This window comes from Melospiza georgiana, chromosome 1 (assembly GCF_028018845.1).
Source record: "Melospiza georgiana isolate bMelGeo1 chromosome 1, bMelGeo1.pri, whole genome shotgun sequence".
Taxonomy (NCBI): Eukaryota; Metazoa; Chordata; class Aves; order Passeriformes; family Passerellidae; genus Melospiza; species Melospiza georgiana.
The window spans coordinates 21,317,957-21,340,376 of NC_080430.1; the positions used below are offsets into that span (position 1 = coordinate 21,317,957).

Consider the following 22,420-nt stretch of genomic DNA (forward strand, 5'->3'; position numbering starts at 1 on the left):
ATTCCTAGGCTAAAGGGTGCATGAAGAAACGGAGCAAAATATCCCTGGATCATCAAAAAGTGAAATGTTTGAAATAATCAGAAATGCACACCAGCACTCAGTGTGTTGGAGAATATTTTGATAAAGCTCATGTTGGCTTTAAAAAGAATACAGATTATGATTTGAAATGAAATTAATATGATCAGTAGCTGGCATTATTAAATGATTGAATATATAAATATTGTGCTAAACCGCAGTGGTCTTCTCAATAAAAATATTTCAATTTCTGTTTGAAAAAGGAGAGAGAGAGAGAGAGGGAGAGAATATGCTTGTGTTTCACTAAAATAAGCAAGTCATTTTGATGTTTACTTCAGTGCCTCATCCACTCAAGGCCATGAAAGTTTCTTCCAAGGTTTGGGGAGATGGGAGAACTAACCCCTTGTGAGGGACATCAGTGAATTTTGTATTAAAGGGTGCAAACACTCTTAAATTACACAGGAGATGCTCATAAGACTGTATATTGGTGTAATAAGAGTTTATTTTGACTCCACAGGTTTACAATGGCCTTGGGCAAAACTCTCCCCAGCTGGCCAAGCTGTGTGGGGAGGTGAATCCAGGCACAGAGGTGAAATCCAGTGGAAACACAATGAAAGTCATTTTGGTGACAGATATATCCCGTGCAGCCAGGGGCTTCAGTGTCTCATACACCTCTAGTGAAGATGCAGGTAGTGTATGTTTTTTACTTGAGTGATGATCTCTGGTAAGTCATTTCATAGCTAGAGTACTGGCACACGTAAAACAAAATTACCTAAACAGATAACAAATCTCTGATACCTTTTTTGTTTTCATCTCTGGATGGGAATGGATATTTATCTTTAATTAGCTGAAAGAACTTGAAAAAAAATGGAGAATCTCTGTGAGCAATGGACTTCATGTGGCTTTGTACAGATGACAGTACCTGCTGTCCCTACTGATTTATTTTTTTTGTACAGAGTCTTGAGTAAGAGATGGTCTGAAGTGGCCTTATTCCATGAAAAGTTTCAGAAAGCATAGTGCTATAGACAAATTGAATAATTCAAGTGCTTCCTTATTACTCAGGGGGGTAATTAATTTATTGTAGCTTGTGAAAGAGTGCAGCTAACCTACTTTTGCAAGCTCAGCCTCCAGAGAGGAGGCAGCTGGCACAGCCTTACTACTACAGCCTTGAGCCTTTTGAACTTATTTTCCAGCTCCCACCCCAAGCATCCTATTATGGCATTGAGGGTATCTTCCATGAAATTTTTTCTCTTGAGCCTAGAATTGGGTAATGAGTAGGGCTGAGCAATACTGAACTGAAGCTGTAGTGAGATTTTATAAAAATATTAAATAATGCCTGTTATATTGACAGTGTTGCTGAAATATTTTATTTGATCCTGTAAATAATTGTTCTTTGCTTTAAATGTGTGTTTTTAAAGACTTGCCAATAAATTCCAGGGAAACAGAGAGGAATTCTCTTCTACAGAGCAGTAAGTTATACAAAAGTTAGAAGATGGAAAAGGTTTTGATCTAATCAGCATGTGCTTTCTGATGTGAGCATACCTGAATGAAGAGGGGCAGGATTTCTCCTCATACAAGAATCATTAATTCTTTTAAATAAGCCATATTTTGTTTCTGCAGTTTGTGGTGGAATCCTGATGGCACACACAGGTGGGGATTTCTCTTCTCCTGGTTATGATGGCATCGGAAATTACACAAGTAACCTGAACTGTGAATGGATCATTGAAAATCCCTCTCACTACAATTCATCCATTTATATATCTTTTGAGGATTTCCACTTGGAACATCACCAGAACTGCCAGTATGACCACCTAGAGCTACGAATAGGTTTGTATGTTCAGCAGGGGAATGGATGAAGCCTGTCAAAATTCTGATTGTACAACTCTGTGCCAAATCTCATTCATATATATTTGAAGGGAGTGTCTGTTGTAGAATCTGTACATTTGAAAGTGTTCAAATCCTGCCTTCCATGTTGTTTCTTTCCATGATAAGAAATGGGATTTCACTACCAGAGGAATGGATGCATGGATTTGGTTCTTTCAGGGGAGAAAATGGAAAACTAGATAGACATTTTGGAGACATAACTAGTTTTGCTATTTGCAATACACACCTGACTCTCTTTACATGGGACAATATGAATTTCGCTTCATTTGCCTTGAGAGATGGCATTTGCAGTCATCAAAATAATTTATTTGGTCCACTCCCCATTCTCTCTCTGGTGCTGAAATATCTTCAAGGACAGCATGAATGGAGTAAAGAATGTTTGAATTATTCATAGCCTCTGGACTGCATACCCACTTCACATCCATTTTTATGTTCTATAAGATGACTCTTCAAAAAGAAATACTTATTTCCAGTGAGAATATGTTGCAAAACACAGACTAAAGCATTTTAAATGAAAAAAAAAAATCACAGGATTATTGCACCAGTGGTATCCCTGCATATTTGAACATCTTTATCCACAAGAGCAAGCAACTGGAAATGTCACATGAAAGTCACTCAGCTAATGCCAAATGTAGTATGAAAGCTGCAGCTGTCTTCATGGAAAGGCTGTACCTGTGAGTCCCAGAGACAGCAGGTTTTAATTTACCAGGAAATGCTTTCTGAAACATGTGAAAAGGCTGAGAGCAGGAATCTGTCCCATCCTTATTTGCACTCATTTGAGCAAGAGCTATTGGTTGTATAGCAGTGGTTTGTCCTGTGTAGAGCCACACCCTGCATAGCTGTGTAGCCTAGCAGTTCTCTTCCATGTATGCACTGGAGCTGGGAAATAATAGAAAAAAACTCAGAGAAAGAAACAGTAAAATATATTTGCTTTGTTACTCATCCATTCCTGCCGCTCTCACTTTATCATGAACCTCAGGCCTCCAGGCAATACAATCAAAGAAAACTGAAAGAAAGAAATTGTAGTCTTGTTTTGTTCTACACAGTTTTGTCATCTAAATACCAGTGCCCATTTCAGCACCACTAATGGACCTCCAATTTCACAGCTAGCCTGGTGGCTAAAGCAGAATGCCTTGATTCATCTGTGCATGCTGACAAGTAACATTTAATGAGATGCAGTGGTGCAGAATGCCCCTAACTCAGGCAGGTGCTGTTTAAGACTCTTGACACAGCAGATGCATAGTTAGGGAAAGGTCCAAGTCTACTTTAAGTTACCCGAGACCCCAAATGGAGCTGAGATGTGCAAAATTCTTTTGTGATGCCTGTACAACAGACTTCATGGCACTCAAATAAAAAATTTAAAAGCAGAATTTATTGTAATTCAATGACTAATATTTAAGCTAAATAGATAAAATAAGTATTTCAAATTTTTTAGAGTAAGGTATTAGGGTATTAGATTATCATGCAAATGCATGTAGGTTGTACATGGTCATACAGCTGAGCTACATATTGCTCCAGTGAAATATATTCCTAACTTTTGGCTTTTGTGGAAGACTCTTCATTTTGTCTTTCAGACCATTCCCTTCAGTTTGAATGAAATGTTACAGCACAATATTTCTGTTTTCTTTTTCCGTTTATCAACAGCCTAGATCTCTGGCCAGCTGGCCATGCATGAAAGCAATGATTGGTATCACTTTTCACACTGTAGAGACTGACTAACCTGAGTGACATCTGTCACATAGTTAATCACCTTCTAAAATGTACAAAAATGAAAATGTATTTCATATACTAATGCTAAAAGTAGTTATTACTACTTTTTCCTGAACACAATTTATCATTAATGTTTTCTGCTTGTACAGCTCAATATAATTATTAGTGCATGTTATCAAGACAGTTTGTACCATCTCTCTGTGTAATTTGCATGATAGAATTTTATTATATGTCCCTTTTCCTCCTTGTACTTCAAGGCATTTCAAATGGTGGCTGTGTCACTTGCATATGATGGAAATGTGAATTTACTCAACCAACCCATGATTTGGAATAACTCTGAAAAGGCTTTGAAGAGCCCCCAAAATTTTCCCTTCTTGCTCTACTGCCTTCTTCCCAAGAATGGCCAGCCACTTAGTACAGAGCTAGGAGTTGCTTTTGACTGAAGACTTTTAAGACCAGCAAGCTGCTATTATTAGAGAAATGAACTTAGGAATGGCATTGCTTGGATATCATGAGGAACACTATTACCCTTACTTTCTTCCTTCTGGGAATTTTTCAGTAATAAACAGAAACTGCTTTTAGCAATTTGATAGATAGGGCTTCACCAGCTTGAGCAAACCTTCAGTGGCACTCAAGTACAGTGGCCTGTGTTATGCTCTCCTATTAGGCTTCAAGGATTTCAGCAAATGCTGTCTTGTTTTTGTTTTTGTTTTTTTTTTTTTTTTGACCATACAGAGAACTATATGCTGAGTTCACGGGGAAAGAAATGCCCACTATTAATACAGTGATAACAGTTTGTTCACGGATGGTGCACATCCCTATACAGAAAACTCAATGTCCCTGTTGACTTTAGTGAGGATGTCACCAAAAAAAAGGTTCAGTAGGTGTCCATGTGATGTGGTCCTTAGGCCATCTCTTTCCACTGTTCTGCCCCAAAAGGTCTGTAGGTTTGAGGCAGAACAGTGAGGATTTTGTGTATCTGATGTGACATATGAACATGTGCAGGAAGGGGAGAAAAGGAGCCCAGGGTATCAAAATGGTAATTGGTATAGCTTTGGAGAGAACTCTCTTGTTGCCAAGATTTAGATCCCAACAATGAACTGCAACACTCTGCTTATATCCATAAGAAATAATCAGTTACTAATTGTGATATGTACTCTTCTCCATTTTCTTGTCAAAACAGAATGAATTGCATGTTTGCACTATTCCTTTATCTTATTGTAGCTCTTTCAGGACTCAAAAAAGTCATGTGGTTTTTTGTTTCTTTTTCCTTTCATTAGGGAATGCTGATGGAGAGCTAATAGCCAGACTTTGTGGTCAGGCTGCACCATCTGTGCCACTAGTTATAGCTGCCCCCCAGGTCTGGGTACACTTTGTCAGTGATGCAAACACAGAAGATAAAGGATTCTCGGCCCATTATACGTTTGAAGGTAAATGGCTCAATAGACTGCTGCCTTGGCTGACTGAGGCACTTCTGGGGAATGCTGCCAGTCACATGGTGATTTGGGGAATAGTCATGATGGGATCAACTCTCAAAGAGGTCCTCAAAAGTTGCACAGTGCTAGCCACTATTTATATCTCTCAAAGCAAGCCTGTGCTAGCAGTGGAGCTCTCAGATTTTCTGCCTCACGGTTGGCATTCCCCAAACCACATCTGAGATTTTGCAACACTCAGAGCAGCTGGTTGCTCTTGGGAATGGGGATGTAACAGGTAATAGCAGCCAAGTTTGACTTACTTCAGATAGGTCTCTGGAGTGCTAGCAGAGCTGAAATGCATTCTGCTGCTTAAACCTTTGCACTCATTTTGAAATCTACTTGAAGCCATATCAGTGCAAATTACACCACTTTGCCATTTGTGTGCCAGAACAACTACTCTTCCTGTCACAGCTGAATTTAGCCTTGGGGCTTATCTAGACACATCAGAAACTTCATTGTGTTGGTCCAAGGATGGCACTGGTTTGCTTAAGAGTGAGATAAACAAATGGACGATAAGGTGGAAGAGGCAGATGTGTCAGCTGGCAAAGGTTTTGCAGTTATATTAAGCATCAGAATAAATGCAAAGTTTCAAGGTCGTTGCATCCTTTTACTCAGTACTCAATGACTAAGATTTTAAAACTTGGAATTTCTCAGATAAATTGTTCACCTTTAATTCTATCAGCACATCTTAAATATATTTTATTGCTATTACAAACTGAATAACCTTCCACCCATTTGATTATGGTGTTGTGTTCTGAAAATGCATTGAAATGTTACTTTTTTTCCTGCAGCCTGTGGTGGTGTACAGTCAGGTGAAGGGGGAGTTATCTCAAGCCCTAACTACCCAGAGCCTTACAGCCGTCTGAGTCGCTGCTCCTGGGTGTTGGAAGCCCCTGAAGGTGAAACCATCACTGTGAGTAACTTGTCACAATTGTATACACAGCAGGCAGTGTGAGAAGTACCTTCTGAGTTTTGAGGAACAGATTTGAGACAATTTGGAAGATCAGGAATGTGGAATAATTAAATATCTTCCCATTGATTTTAACTAAAAGAGGGAATGAAGACAACACAACAAAATGTTTGAAAATTGTCCTTTCTGAAAAACAGAAGGTTCCTTGTATTACTTGACCTCAAAACATAGCACTGACTTCTCCTTTAAACAATGACTTGCTATGTTTACAAAACTGAAATAACTCATTTTATTAGATGTTCATGGATATTCTCACTATCATGAGAATAAACATGAGGCTGAAGGAAAGTTCAGGAAAGTTTTCTTCTCTGCAGGAAAGTTTCAAGCCACTATAAAGTTACTTTTGTGTCTTACTGGTTAGTCTAGAACACAATATGATTTCTGGTACAAATTACATCAATGAAATGTTGCTCCAATTTCCCAATAAGTATTAGAAGTCTGCCTGAGGTGCTACTTTCTTGAGTCAAACTCCTGACAGACCAATTTAAGCACCTTTATGACCAAGCAGTACAAAACTTAATTCACTGAATAGTCCTAATTCTTCTGCTACTTGATATTCTGACCACTGCTTACGTACTTATTTCAGGGGATACAGGATTATTTTAGTAGAACACAAGATTTCTGTTTAATACACAAACTAGTTTAAAGCAGAACTAATTTTAATCAGATGAAAGCAGATTTCTGTTTTGAAAGCACTGAGTAGCAGCATGCTCAGTGAAGGCAGACTAATTTTTTCCAGTACAAGCTGCCAGTTTCAGTTGCTGGCAAAGTTCTGAATTTAAACTATTACAGCTAAATTTGTATTTAGTCTTAGACAGGTTCTTTTGGAAGTGAAGACACACAAAAGGTACAGGAAAAAATCCTGTATGTTTGCTAAACTTTTCTACAAAGATCCTGCTCCTGAAACTTACCTAAAACAATCCCAAAACTGATGGAAACAAGGCCAGGCAGTTACTAGTGTACATCAATATTTCAGCATCAACAAATGCTGGAGTCTACAGAACCAGCAATCTAAATGTTTGAACTGGAGATCCCAGGTGTGAGCATATCTCTCCAAGGACAAATGGCACTGGTGTGGGAGGGAGACAGGGTCAGGAGCTGCCCAGTCTGTTTATGTGATACATCCAGACCCATGGGAATGAACCACAGAACTGTTTCTGTTTTGGTGGAAACAAACATTATTTTTAGCAACTGTTAGTCTATTGATTCAAAATAATAGGAAGAAAAAAATATCCAAGGCCTTCTGCTTGTATAGCTAGTTATATTTCATGGGCAGAAACTTTGTGTGCAGGAAAGTGGTTCAACACCTGTACATACTCAGCACTGTTTTGAAGCACATACTTAGTTTCAAAATGTGGTTAAGACAAAATGATGCCAGTTTTGAACCTATGAATTCCTCTCCCAATTCTGCCTTCAAGCTAAGTAGCTGCTGCTACTTCTAGTGGCAAAATTCCAATCAATAGTTGCAGGAAAGCATCATGAAGTGAGGGTCAGATTTCTTAGTGTACCCAGAACTCATTGTGCCACAATGGCTACAGGATCTGTCTGGCATTGCTTTATATTCTCCCCTAAAATTACTGGTTTTAGCACCTGAATGTCACCTTTGTATGTTGCAGCTTACTTTTACAGCCTTCCACATTGAAAACCATCCAGTTTGTAAGTGGGATTCTGTTACCATCCTGAATGGTGGCTCTGCAGGGTCTCCTGTCATAGGGAGGTATTGTGGAAATAACTCACCTGGGACTATTCGCTCTGGCTCCAACAAGCTGGTCATCATCTTTAATTCTGATCACTCCATTCAAGGAGGTGGCTTTTATGCAACATGGACAGCAGAATCTTTAGGTAAGTTTGCCTTAAAGAACAAAAGAAGGGCATGCCATCATCTTCAGAATCCTTGAAAGAAGCCAGTACTAAAAAAATTAAGTATTTATCCAGTGCTTTTTGATCTTACACAATGAATTCAAATTTGGATTGATTTTTTACTTTTTAAACCTCCTACTGGCAGTTTCTTGATGGCTGTAAATTGAAACCATCACTATTACCCTCCCAGCAGTGGTATCTATTGTCAAGGACTATGAGACATTTCACTTCATGAATAACAATTTTTCCACAGTTTGATTTAGTTTAAACATTTAAAACGAGGAAGAAGTGAGTTCCCAAACAGAGAGGCAGACAGAACATCTCAAAGAACACATGTGACAGCAGCCTAGAACTCTTGCACTGTGATGGAGATGTTGGTACACTTCTGAAGATGGTATACACAAGATGGAATGGTACATTTCTCAAAGCTACCTTCCTTCTCTTGAAATTATCATCACTCTGTCGCTCACCATTTGTGCAGTGTACTTCAGGAAGTCATTAAAGGACTAAAGGTAGATGTGGCAGATGGTGGCAGGGCAGAAATTACAGCTGACAGAAATGCCAGCTCATTACAGAGCTGGCATGTGCTTCCTAGTGTCACCTCCAGCTGCAAACCTTCTGGCTGATCCTATCATCTTTCTGTCCACTAATGATGCAGCTGTATTCACACACTTAGTTGATGGAGTGTCATCTTAAATATATCAATAGTCTGTGCTTGCATGAATATACACTGTCATTTTAGCAAGGTTTTGACCCTGTTCCCTGAGATTTCATGCAGAATGAAGCCCTCTCTTCAATGGTGTAGTAGACATTAGCCTACATGTGCCATGTGCATAGGCAGTGCTCTCTCTGAGAGTTTTCATTTATATATATATCTAGTTTACTTTCTTCAACTTTCTTCTCATTTGTTCACTGAGAATCTCCAGGTCTTCATTCTGTATTGTGACCAAAACTTGGCTTCACATCCTTCTAAACACAATTGCCATTTCTAACAGAGAAGAATGAAAAATAACATCTTCCTATTAAAGCTATTCTGTACTTTTTAAATTAAGAGGAAAAAAATAGGATGTTACAAAACTTTTTTTGCCCTTTATTAATCCTTTTACTACACTGTATCTGAAATAATAGTACTGTACTCATAGCCCTAATACATTATTCTTGGCATGGTATTTGCAAATATGTTTCAAATTAACTAAACTTATTCTGTGTAAAATCATGAGCTGCCACAGAGCAATGACCAGCTATTGGCCTTTATAAATGAATCTGTTAGCAATTTTTGAAGGCATGTTTTTCAGCCCATCCCATAATTCCAGTGAAATCCGCAGGGCTGCCTAGGCGAGGGAGGTCACCATTTTGCCCTGGGTAAACGGATGTAGCTTGAACAGATTCACATGTGGAACTGCAATATTTGCATGTTGCAGGGTGAGAAGAAAAAGGACACATCAGTAGACTGGTTTTTGTCCCTAGAGTGCTTTTCTGAATGTCTCTCTGTGACAATGGGCATACTGTGGGGTGTGGGGAACCTGCAGTCTCAGATTTACTGCTGACCCCTGCACTCTTCCAAAGCAATATTCACTTCAAATTGCCAGGAGTTTATAGATGGACCTTGTAAAAGGCTATGAAGGGGCAGGAATGAGCTTGTGGAGAAAATAAAGTGAAGTACAAAGAGACACCTCTAGAGTGTAACTACCTCCTGCTGCAGAGGTGGGAGAAAGAAGATCAGGAGGGGTAAATGAAGTTTCAGTGAGTATCAGGGCTTTCCTCTCACTTTTGCAGCCACAGAAGCAAGCAACCATTCAAAGCTGAACACAACACCACTCAAAAGTATTTAAACATTTCTCGCATCTGTTGCTATTTTTCCCAGGCTGTGGTGGAATCATTCACTCAGATAATGGTACAATCAAGTCCCCTCACTGGCCTCAAAACTTTCCCATGAACAGCAGATGCACATGGACCATCATTACACATGAGAGCAATCACTTGGAGGTGAACTTCCACAGCAACTTCCAGATTCCAGATAGCAATGGAAGCTGCCAGACCAGTTATGTGAAGGTAAAATAATGATTTCAGATCCCTGTTTTGCATTTGTTATTGTTTGAACTGTCAAGGCTCAAAATTTGGGAAATGTAAACTAAAGTCATTGTATCATACAGTCCATTTTCTGCGTGCTTTGTGAACTGGCCTCTATAAAATTTTAATTTTCATTGGTTCTTGAGGTTCCACCTCCAGCAGGGAGGTGGAACCATCAGCCTACGTGCATCCCCAGAAATGAAAAATATCAAAAATGCATATATTATTTCAGAATCAGAAAATAATGAGAAAATAAAGCATGATAAGTTCTTCTCAATTACTCCAGTGAAGAAAAAACCTCTGAATTTTATACTATAATTCTACCAAACTCCTTTGTAAGTACTTACTGTCCAGGCTGCACTTCTTTTTTTAATTTCCAGAAACAAAGATAGAAATCTGATCTTTCATATGTTGTCAAGAACCATTGTTTTCAAAGCAATAGAATAGAGTGGACATGTCTTGCATTTTTCAGTGTCATTTTTTGCTCAGGCATTTGGCATATGTTCAGTGGTTTTGTGCTCATCTTCTCCCCAGCAATACAACTCCCACTTGAAATAAAGGGCAAACATAATTTTACAACATGTAGGAAGGCTTGAGCAGCTGTACATCTGATCTACACCAACCAACTTGCAGTTGCACTCATTTTTTAAGGCTGTGAAAAAAACCCCACAGGGATAAGATTTGTCTTTTCATAACCTGCTCCAGCAATTAATTGATGCAATGTTACAATACATTTCACTAATATGAAAGTCCTAATGCTACTCAGTAAAAGTGTTTAATTTTAAGTGCCTAAACTGCCCTAAATGACATAAGCAGAACTATGACAATTGGAGGTTTTCTCCATAGAGGAAGATCTGAAAATTTTGATGCCCACTTCCTTTTCCAAATGTGTAATTTGAAATGTATGAAGGGTCTGAAAAGCTGTAGAATGATGTAAGTTTCTTCCATTTATTCCAAGCTGAGCAGCCAAAAGAGAGTAATCCAAAATCAATAGTGACTTTGCAAAACCTTGGCCAGGCTATAGACTGTATAAATTAATCCTTTGAGCATTCATTGCCTCAAACACCTGGTCACATGAATGAGGTGATTCAAATGCTTACGTTTACAGACTCACCCTTGGCTAACCCTTTCCTTTCTAGGATGGTTGCTTGGAGAAATCATAGTTTCATGTGGTTGTACTAGTTCCACTCAATTTCCTTCAAACACATTATTTTAAAAAACAGATATATATTTTTGGGTGTAAACTACAGTAAAAAACTGTTTGAACTGTTCAAACACATCAACAAAAATAATTTTATTATTAGAGTAAATAATTCATTATTTAAACAGACATTTTAAATCCTGTCAATAAACACCCTGATTCAGGAAAATATTTAAATGTTAAGAAACTTCAAACATTTATACCTATGTTTCATTTTACATGTGTCTTGAAATTCAGCACTTAAACTGTGAACCTCAAGCACATATTTAAGTAAATACCTGAAGAGGATTTCCCTTAAATACCTACCTAAACTTGCATGTGCTTTTTAGGATGCATGGTTCCACTGAGCTCAAATTGGCTATTGGTACAATTGAAGTAATATTTTAATGTCATGGCTTTTTTCCTTATTAGAAAGAGTTATTATAGTAACTCTTTACTTGATTTGATACTTGTCATTGAAAAAGTGAATGAAAAATAAAATTTAAAAAAATATTAGCAACACTGGGAATTATCTGATGCTGATGTATTAACCTAGCATGACAGCTTTGATTCTTATTTACTGAATAACATAAGGATTACCTGTAATAATTACTTGTATATACAGATGTGCATATTCTTAGGTTGTATGGAGTTAAGTAAGCAGAGATAAAATGGAAGTAGGTAATGATATGCATAAAATGTTTTTCTCTTGTCCCTGGACCTGATCTATGTTTGCTCTGTTACCAGCAAGGGTTCAAGCATATGACCTCCAGATGCCCTTCAGAGGTTCCTGGCAACCTAACTTATTCACTGTGACTCACTCCTTGGAGAAACCTTTTTGTCTCCACTGACTGTAGTAATTAACTCCAATTTAGAACTCTTAGATTCACTGTGAGATGAATCCTACCCTTAGTCTATGGAAAGAAAAACTGCATATGTAATTCCTGTTGGCTTCCCACAAACTGCTTATAATTTGAAAGCACTAAACCATTTCCAATCTGTCCTTGTCAGGTGTGGAGAGGAAATAATGAAGACGCAGCAGCTTTGTTAGCCACAGGATGTGGAAGTTCAGCTCCTGATCCTGTTGTTGCTCCAAACAACGTGATAACTACAGTATTTCAGTCTCAGGATGCTCCTGCTCCAGGTTTCTCTGCATCTTTCACAAGCAGTAAGTAATATTAAAGCCAGGTGGCTGCTTAATTAGTCCATTTGGGATCAGTTTGACCTGTGTGTAGCAATTTAGAGCCCAGTCCAACAAGGCATTGAAGCTTCTGCGCAGATATGTAAATCAAGAGTTTCCATACTGAGTGCAATGAACTCAAGTGTTGGACTTGCCTGAGATGCAGCTCTAATTTTGTAGTTATTATCAGCCACTTTTGCCTTTTCAATGTGCTGAAAAGAATAAATAGGCTTTAAATTTTAAAAATTCATAGTTGAACTGCATGGAATCTAATGCTTTCATTTTCTTAAAAAGACATTTGTTTAACCATGGTACATGCTTTGTGATGGTCAAACCCACCAGAAGCAGAAAAGGTACTGCTCAGCTGCTGTTGGTTGCTTGGGTTTTTTGTAGGATGCTGCCTAAGGAAACCATTTGCCCTTCAAGGGATTCAGATGAAAACAGCAAGAAACTAAGTGTTTTGAGGGAAACACCATTGAAGCATTCAGAATTCTGAATTAAAACCACTTTTGTTTTTATAATGTTTGCAGTAAGATAGGCACAATCTCAGTGGAGATGATCACAGGCTTCATATGCCTGTTCCTAATCTTCTACCAGCATTTCACTGTGCACTGCATTCTTTTAAACTTTTGTCCTAAAAAAAAAAAAACAAAGGCCATGCAAGTCATTAGGATCCAAAGGAGCTCCCTGAAAACAAACAGTTCTGTGTGCCTGAAAACTTCTAGGTTGTAAACCTTTCCTGCCTCTGCACACAGCAAAGCAATGCAGAGGTGGCCTTACATCCTTGCATTTTCCTGGAAGTCAGGCATGAAACAAGAATGGCACCACTTACACTAATGTGGGCATTTTCAAATCAGTCTCCTGTACCCCAGTAATGCCCTCTCCAATTCAGACACATTTGAATGTTCTAAGGGATTTTGAAATGTGCAGGCTCCACACCCACAGGAGCAGCAGTGCTGTGTCCTCCTGGTCAGGGCTGTGGGCCCATGGGCTGCTCCTACTGAAGAGTGTGACACTAGGTGGGACAGCCCTATGCTTCCCAAAATCACTGCTCTGGCTATGTGTAAGATCTGCCTTTGCCATCATGGTATGTGATACTCTCCCTGATTTTTTCACCATGAGAGATGAGGTCCTTGTGTGCATTATTGGGTTTTTTACTGCAAACCCAGAGTAGTATTGTCACCAGATTTATAAATGTGCTTTATTTATTTGTTTGCAGGATGTGGAGTAAATTTCACTGGCCCTGAAGGTCGTATTGTCTCTCCAAACTACCCTAGTCAGTATGGTAACAACCTGAACTGCAACTATATTATTGATCAGGGACCACAGTCACTGGTTATCCTAGAATTTGAGTCTTTTGACTTGGAAGGTAACTGATTCTTCATAATTTCAGTATGCATCATGAAGTGTAATTTCTTACTTGAAAACCTGCAAGTCTTCTATAATTGATGGTGTAAGTTGCTGGCCCATTCTGAAAATCTTTTACAGATGAACATTTATAGTTTTCAGGGTTAGGTTTTGAGTCACTGAAGTCTTCCAGAAGAATGAAGAGAGATTTCATCTGTTGAATATCTTGCAGCAATGATTTTGAGAATTTATCAGATTCTTGAAATATAAAAGTGATTGTGGCTAGTCTGGGTCTTTGTTCCTGCCTTTTTGTTTGTTTGCTTTTTTGTTTTTTTTTTGCCATTGAGTCTTACAATCTTTTTGATCTTAATCCGCTGTTTTGCTTTTCAGTGCATCTGTTTCTTAATTTATAAATGTACTCAAATTTTTTTCAAGGATGTAAGAATACAGAAATATGAAATTAAGTGAAAGACTACAGCAAGGGGAAATGCATAAGTGATTACCCTATACATACCAGTAACAAAAGTCCCTCTTGTGATTATCAAATTTGGCAGCATTTAGCCAAGACATAACAAGTATAGTATCCTGATCACATTAGTGTGAGTGGTAAAGCTTTCTCAGCCTTGATAAGATCATATTTTTATGTGTGGATAAGCCATGATAACACAGAGGAATCCATATGTCCAAACTACTTGAGTGGCATCACATATTTTGAGGCCATCTTGCGCTGGTTCCCTTGAAGTGACCAGTCAAAGAGATATGGAGTAATTTGATACTAAGTTGGGTTGTGTGATTTGTATTTTTCTTCAGACCCAACAATAAAAACAGAAAACAGTATTTTCTTTTTAAGTTTCCAGACTATTTTGAATTCCAAAGTATTCTGGTTCAGACTTAATTTAAGTCTGAGATAAAAATTTGTTTTGACTATGATTTTATCTGAAATATTTTTTCATCACCTAATAAAAACCACTGCTTTAAGAAATTTTAAAAATAAAATATAAACCACAGAAATTATGTAATTTCTTCACATAGAAGGCACTGTTATTCAGCAAAGACACTAAATATTAGGCTGAATCAGATGGTGCCAATTTGGACAACTTTTTGAGTACATTTACTAGTCTGCATTCTGTCTGTGCATTCAGTTAATTTATAAATTGATCCAAGCTTTTATTATCAAGAGGGTTAAAGCAGAGAGGAAAGTGACACAGACGTATTAATAAACATAGATCTAAATAAATGCTAAAAATATTCTGTTTCTTGCAGGGCAATTTGTTCCTTTATTTTTACAGGCTTCCTTAGGCTACACTGACTAAAAGTCCTTAGTCACTTGAAAGAGCTGTGGATATGAACTAATGGACATCAGGTTAGCAAAGAGGAAGTAGGACACTCTCCAGCAGCTGGTTACTAATCTTTTTCACAAAATCTTAAAATACAGCCCTGCAGTAATGAAAAATCACCTGAGTTTAAATTGTAAAGAAGATTGAAACCACCATCTTGAAAACTATTATTGCAGAAAGGAAAAATTATTCAGCAGCCACACTGAATGTATTTAGCACATATCTAGCATTAAGGGTTTCTAGTGTGAGCTCCATTAGTTCTTTTGCAAAGGCAGGACATTATTTGGCAGCATCTGTTAGAAATATTTCTAGCTCTTCCATATGCAAGGAACCATTGCACCTACTTAGATTGCTGCTAAGAGTGGCCTTTAAAATTGTGACCATGATATTACAGATGTTCTAGACTGGGTTTTAAAGTTTAGCTGCATGTCTAATTAACATAATTTATTAACTATTTGACCTCTCAAAAGAAATCTAATTTTTTCCATAGTTTTTGTTAAAGAAATGAAATATTTAAGATAATGCATGTAAAGGATACATATCTCATTGACTTGAACAAGTTGAGATATCTTCTCCAGAAAATTAGAAGATAAAAGTTAATAGTCTATAGTGCAGTGACACAGTGTTACAAAATGGAATGACTTAATGGGTTAGTCACAGATCTCTGCCTCTGAAAACATAATAGTAGTTATGATGAGAAGCCTCTTCTGATTGTAAAGAATGACTGAGGCTGGAAACCCACAGCAGTGACATGGCGTCAGTACCTGGAACCAAATGAACATGACATGCATGTACTACCTATTAAATATGTATTAAGCACTAAATATAGCAACAAGCAGAGAAAGAGAGAACTTGGGAAAACTACATTTGTTTCAAAATTGAATCTAAACTCTCTGCTTCTTGGTAGGTAGAACAATTTTTATCTCCCTTTGAGCCCCTGAAAATATACTTCTAATTTAAACATTCACCCAGATTTATCTCCTAGCGGTGGAGATAAACTCAGAACCAACTATATTGTGCAGGTGAAGTGAATCACTTTCTGGAAACCTCTCTCACTCTCTTTACCTATTGCCTATTGCAGGAAGCCATAAACAATAGCTTACACAAGATACTTGAGGTCTGGGCAGGAAAACAGAGGCAAGATGAACCCCATGAATGGAGCTTGGCTTAGCTTCTGGGATTTCCTCGCAGTGTTCAGGATGTTTATTCCTGTGCCAAATTGAAAATGGTCATGGAACCTCTCTTTTGATTTGCCAGTTTCAGGAAGTTGCATAAGCTGCCATGTGCTACCACTTGCATTGTGGTGTTTGGTTACTTTATAGAGAACCAAACAAATAAGGGTGAGTTTGTTATCCCAGCCCAGCTTCTGCAGTGATAAATGTCTTCCATATGCCCTCCCTCCTTGGATCAAAAGTCTACAAAGATCTACAGAAAAGTAGATTTAGTCTACAAAAGTCTACAGAATTAATAAAAACCTCTTATTTCTTGTTTGACTAAGAAGTAATTAATTTGGACAATTTACTCAAGTAATTTGGACTTTCTTGTTGGACTAAGAAGTAATTAATCACATTCAATTTCTTGTCCAATACAATAGTGCAATATTTAGTGCAATACAACACATTAGGTTTATTCAGATGAACATCCCGACAAATTCTCTTTTAGGACAGCTACAGTAGTGTATTATTAAGTGGCTGTAATACTCTTAAAGTGTGAGTATAACACACAATAAAGTCTGAGTCCCAAATAATGGGAGAATAGGGAAAATGGATGTAGGCTTCCTGCAGTATCTGCTTTTAGAATTCTGTAATATTTATATTCTGTCCATACAAGACAACTGCTTTCTGTTTATACCACATTGATCTAAAATGTTTTAATAACTTGTTTATTTCTCCTTTTTAAAAAAACATGTCTGCAATTTTGCAATCTGGGATAGGGTCACAGCTTTGTTTTGGAGTCTGCTCTATCTGCTTTCTCAACTGTTACTAGGCAATTCAGAAAATAGATAAATTTAGCAATAGAGCATTTTGAAATAGAATATATATGAGAAAGAATTTCAATTCCTTGCTTTCAAAACAATATCTTGTGCTACAGAGCTGGTTGATATATTGCACAGTGATATGTTTCTAGGTAATACTTCTACTTCAGTAATTCCTAGTTGTATAGCCATTTATATCAGAAGCTGCTATTGTGAAAAAAAAAACCTTATAATTTTAAGTTTTACAGCCTTTAAACAAAAAGACAGGTTTTGCCTCAATACTAAATGAAACAGAATCTATGGCTAAAGACAGAGAGATAGAAAGAGGACATTGATATTAGGGATCAGATGGTCAGGGGCCCAGATTTGATCAAGGTTTTTGTGCTGGCATCATATCAAACAAATGATTTTATGGACAATAATGAGACTGGACAGAAATTTCTGCAAAGTGGAAAGGAGACAACAAAAAGGCATATTTCAAAATGTAATGTAAGGACAACTGAAGCTCTTATCATGTGAACTTTGGGTCAATGTATCAATGCTGAATGGTGCCAAGAAATGATAAATAGAGCACAGATAGATAACAAAGGGCCTTGAAAGCAAATGCATGCAGCAGTTCAAAGAAACAGGGATATGTTCATAATGTCAGGCCAAATAAATGATCTCTCCAGAAGTATTTGGAAGAAATATTGTCAAGGCTAGAGGAATGAATGGAAAGATAGGAAAGAGTTTATCTTAAAGATAGTAACTGGAAAATTATGGGGTCCCTAACACAGAGAGAGCAGTTGCATCCGTCCTCACAAATGAGATTACACAGAGCTAATGTGGAGATAAGGAGGGCAAGACAGAAGATTTCTCATTGAATCCTCATGGATGAATCATAACAGAGGATACAGTAATACCAGGAGGATGAGTAAAAGCTCTTAGTAGACAAAGTTTTATGAAGAAAAACAGTGCTGACTATGTGGAAAGTGCCTGTCAGCTCAAAGAGGATGTTGATCTGACATCTGGCTAGGAACAGATCTCTGGAGACTCATGAAAGCAATTTCATTGTAGTGTAAGGGACAGAAACTGGTCTAGAAAAGATCTAAAATTATGTGATTAGAGGACATAAAACCACAGAGAAGAATTGTGGATGATGTGCTGAGTATGTGTAGAGGCTGAAAGAATGACATGAGGAGAATCTGAATCTGGAGAATATTTACAGAATAATCCATTTAGATTGGTGAGAAATTAAAAAAAGTGTAAACAAGAGAATGAAGTACAGGATGGAGATCAAACAATGACTAGTCTTGCCAGAATTTATGAGTCATAAATCATATTCACCCAAATAATAAGAATTCAAAACTAGAAATTAAGACTTTTTCTCACAATCCTTCGTTAACCATCTCATTTTTTCCAAAGCAGCATTGCAAATCAACTTGTGATAAATATTAGGGACCTTGGCTTTGCTGAGAAATTAGTTCCGCTTCATGCCTTTCTCTGGTATTTTCAGAAAATTACCTAGGCTGCTTTCTTAAATTTTTCACATCTTTAAAATACTCATCTCAATTTCTTTTTGTTTTATTTGAGTTTAGGATTTATTACTTTTAAAAATTTTATCATCTTATCAAATATTCCAAAACAGTATAGGAAATGAAGAATATTTTAAATCAATTATTTTATGAACAGTGTTATCAGCTATCTGATGTGGCTGGTTGTTATCAGCTTAGTTACTCTCACTAGAGTCAGACAAGCACCATATTCTGAATTGACATAATTGCAAAGCATGTAATGCCATATTTCTGTATTGACATAATTGCAAAGCATGTTAGCATACACTGTCTTCATTGAGACAGAAGGAATTTTTAAAATTCAGCCTCCAGAGATGATCTAAGATACATCTGACTGCTGAGATCATTCTGTTGTTCTCATGAAACAACTATCACTCCACTCCTACTTGTCATCCTATTCAATACGAGTTATCTTGTTTCCTGCAACAACTGGAAGCAGCTTGTTTTGACTGGACAATCTGCAGGAATAAATCTGCTACAACAGTAGGCTCAGTGTCTCTCCTGTTAGATTTAGGTAATTCCCCATTAATCCTCTGCAGTTTAAGTAACTGTCCCATTATTGCTTACAGGTCACTGAACACAATAATTTAATAAACATGTGACAGCCCAGCTTCCAGTAAGCTTATAAATTATGAAAAAGACAAAAAAACCATCAAGTTATCCTTTAGGTATAACAACTAATGAAACTCATTTTTTGCTAGGTGTGTGCTGTGTTTTTCACTGACAGCATTAATTCAGCTTTCTTGCAAAACCCACATGGCTCTCTTCTTGCTCCCACCATATATCCCTTGGTGGTGCCAGCCTGGGTACCCACAACCTCTCCCCTGCTCATGGCTCCCAGCTGGGCAGGGAGGTGGTGACATGGCTCTGAGGCTCTGAGCTCCCAGGGTGCTGCTGGATGGTGCTTGTGGGTCTCTCACACCCTCTGAAAGTGTGGCTTGTCCTTTGGGAACATTCCTCTGGCACTCTTACTCAGCTATTGACCTTTTGGCCCCCTCAGTATAAGGAAGACTTTAGGCTATTAGAGAGCTTCCAAAGGAGAGCTGTGAAAATAGTCAAGGGTCTCGAGGGGGAGCCACATGAGGAGCGGCTGAGATCCCTTGATCTGTCCAGCCTGGGGGGGACTGAGGGGAGACCTCACTGCAGTTACAGCTTCATCATGAGGGGAAGCAGAGGGGCAGACACTGATCTCTGTGGTGCACAGTGACAGGAAACAAAGGAATGGCCTGAGGTTGTGTCAGGAGAGATTTAGGCTGGATATTAGGAAAAGGTTCTTCCCTCAGAGGGTGGTTGGGCACTGGCTGCCCAGGGAAGTGGTCACAGTACCAAGCCTGACAGAGATCAAGAAGTGTTTGGACGGTGCTCTCAGGCACATGGTGTAACTCTTAGAGATGGCGCTGTGCAGGACCAGGTGTAGGAGTTGATTATCTCGGTGGGTCCCTTTCAACGCAGCATATTCTGTCACTCTGTGAAACTGATATGACCTTCATATTTTTGAGATCTTTCACCTTAGTCAAATCTGTTTGCAAACAGTGAGGTGACTAGAAAGTCCTGATGGTAGGGCAGGGAGTCAGAGAAAACAGCTCATTCCTCCAGAAACCTGATTGCAAACGAGAAGCTTAAAACAGTGGGGACAAAATAATAGGATGCTGAACTCCCTATTTCTGTGTTCCTTTTTTTCCTACTCAGCCTAATATCTGGACTGATTTTCCCCCCAAAATAGATTGCTTTAGAAAATCACTGCAAGATTAAATTTCTTTTGACTTTTCCTTGAGCCAAGCTGAAGACCCTGAGTTTAGGTACTCCAAAGTTTGAGGAAAATCAGGAAGAAATAAGTCAGCTCTGAAACTTGCTGGTGTATGGACTTTTTTTTTTTTTTTTTTTTTTGATTTTTCAAAAATCTCACTCCAAATGGTTTAAAATTCCCTGCACTGAATGCTGAATTCTGCATTAGGGGAAAGAAATTCCAGGTAGCTAGTTGCCTGTAACAAAAAGTGCATTGCTTTTTTCTGCAGAGGACATCCATGCTTTTGTTGGGTCTTCTTACCTCTTCATAGATAGTGTTCACTCAACTGTGAACTCCCACAAATTCAAGGGGACTGGAGCCTTTTCTAGATCACAGGATGTGTTGAATGAGACAAATCTGATGTCTTACATACAAGGCCTCTTTGCCTTTTTCTGCCACAGTTTTACTGCATGTTAAAAATTGACCTTTGCTTCCTCAGCAAGCAAAGGAAATCCTGAGATCCCTGGAATGGAAAGTAATATAAAATTTCATTCTTCTCCTGGATTAGGTCTATGTAGTTGTTGCTCAGTAAATCACATGTAAAACATGCTGCTAACACCTCTGCACTCTATGTCCATGCAGCCCCATCAGTCCTGAGCAGAATTTGTCTTTATGATGGAGTGAGCATCTTCAGTGGGAAGAGCACGGCCGCTCATCGCCTCATCACTCTCTGTGGCAGGGAGCTCCCTGCCCCCGTCAGCGTCTTTGGACCCATGCTGCTCAACTTCTACACTGACTCCCACATTGTGGGCTTTGGGTTCCAGGCCAGATACAGAGCCATTGGTGAGCACACACTCTTCTGTATTGGAGATGGTAGAAATATTTTGGATAATGGTTCCATGTAGGAAAGCTGTACCTCATTTTGGGAATCCCTCAATGGGTGTACATGGTACATTTTCCCACTCCATTTGCTCAAAAGAGTTCTCATGACCATGGCACTGTTTGGTGTGTATTAACACCCTGAATGATGTGTTACCTCATGATTCTCATTTCTAGATGTTCCATGGGACCAAGTCAGGAACTGAAATATTTTCCATCTCTGTAGAAAAGAAATGCAACCATTTTTTGGCAGGTTTTGGTTGGTTGGTTGTTCTTTGCGTTAAGGAGAAACATCAGTGGTTTCTTTAACTGATTAATTTTTAAAAATTTTATCACTTACAGGAGAATGGTCTAATTCTCAGTTATACAAAAATTACATTTTAAGACATGGGAAACAGAACAGGTAAATGGACACAGCTCCCATTGTAGACCCTCTTGCAGTGCCAGGAATGAACGTAAATAAAACTTGGGATATAGATTTATTTTTCTTTTTTAATAACTATTTTCACCAAAGCTCTTTTGTCATTCACAAGAGATCTCTTATGTTTTAAAGAGGAAATTTGAATTCAAAAAAGAAATTTCCAACTGAGTTTAGAATTTACATCTACATAAATATCCCAGAAGATTGATTTTATTTGCAAAACAGATTTTAATATTTTCTAGGTTTAACTGGTAGAGACCACTTTTATGTTTGAAAGCATTATTTTCTAACTACAAAGAAAAGTGTGAATTAAACTTTGGTATTTCCCTTAATGCATTCCTCATGTTCAATGCCACACCACAGAAGCATAAAGCTAAATTCTTTATGTGAAATGAATGGTCTGTTACAGATAAGAAAGAGGGACTGGCACTGAGAAATGACAATGTGCAGTTACTCATGGAAAAGACCTTCATAACTCACTCAAGTCAGTTGCTGCTATCTGACTTGTGACTTGTGACATTTGAGAAGGATAACTGGAGCTTTATTAGCTTGTTGCTGTATACAAAGCAGATTCTGCCAATTAACATTCCTCTTCCCCATAGTTGCATTGTTTGCTGCAAAAAAATGAAAAAGGCTCCCTCCTCCTAATGTAGAATAATGCTGATTCTTTATCTTCCAAACTCCTGTCCTTTATCTGCCAGCTCTCCAGGCTGCCAGCCTGAGCCATGAGGGGCTCTGCATCCAGCAGCACCCTGTATGGGACTGTCTTTGTTAAGGGGGTGGCCTGGGCAATGCCATCTGCTTTAAAACATGAAAAACTGTGTGTGGCTCACAGTTC

The 22,420-nt window shown here is 38.2% G+C and overlaps 1 protein-coding gene across 1 annotated transcript in view; it reads left to right on the forward strand.

Moving 5' to 3' along the window:
* The window catches only part of CUBN (cubilin), a 143,365-nt gene that overhangs the window by 100,552 nt on the left and 20,393 nt on the right, over positions 1–22,420 (forward strand). The window contains 9 exon segments of the mRNA XM_058035258.1: positions 533–704; positions 1,636–1,842; positions 4,890–5,039; positions 5,876–5,997; positions 7,671–7,896; positions 9,779–9,966; positions 12,176–12,332; positions 13,564–13,713; positions 20,925–21,125. Of these exon segments, the coding sequence (XP_057891241.1) occupies positions 533–704; positions 1,636–1,842; positions 4,890–5,039; positions 5,876–5,997; positions 7,671–7,896; positions 9,779–9,966; positions 12,176–12,332; positions 13,564–13,713; positions 20,925–21,125 (1,573 nt within the window).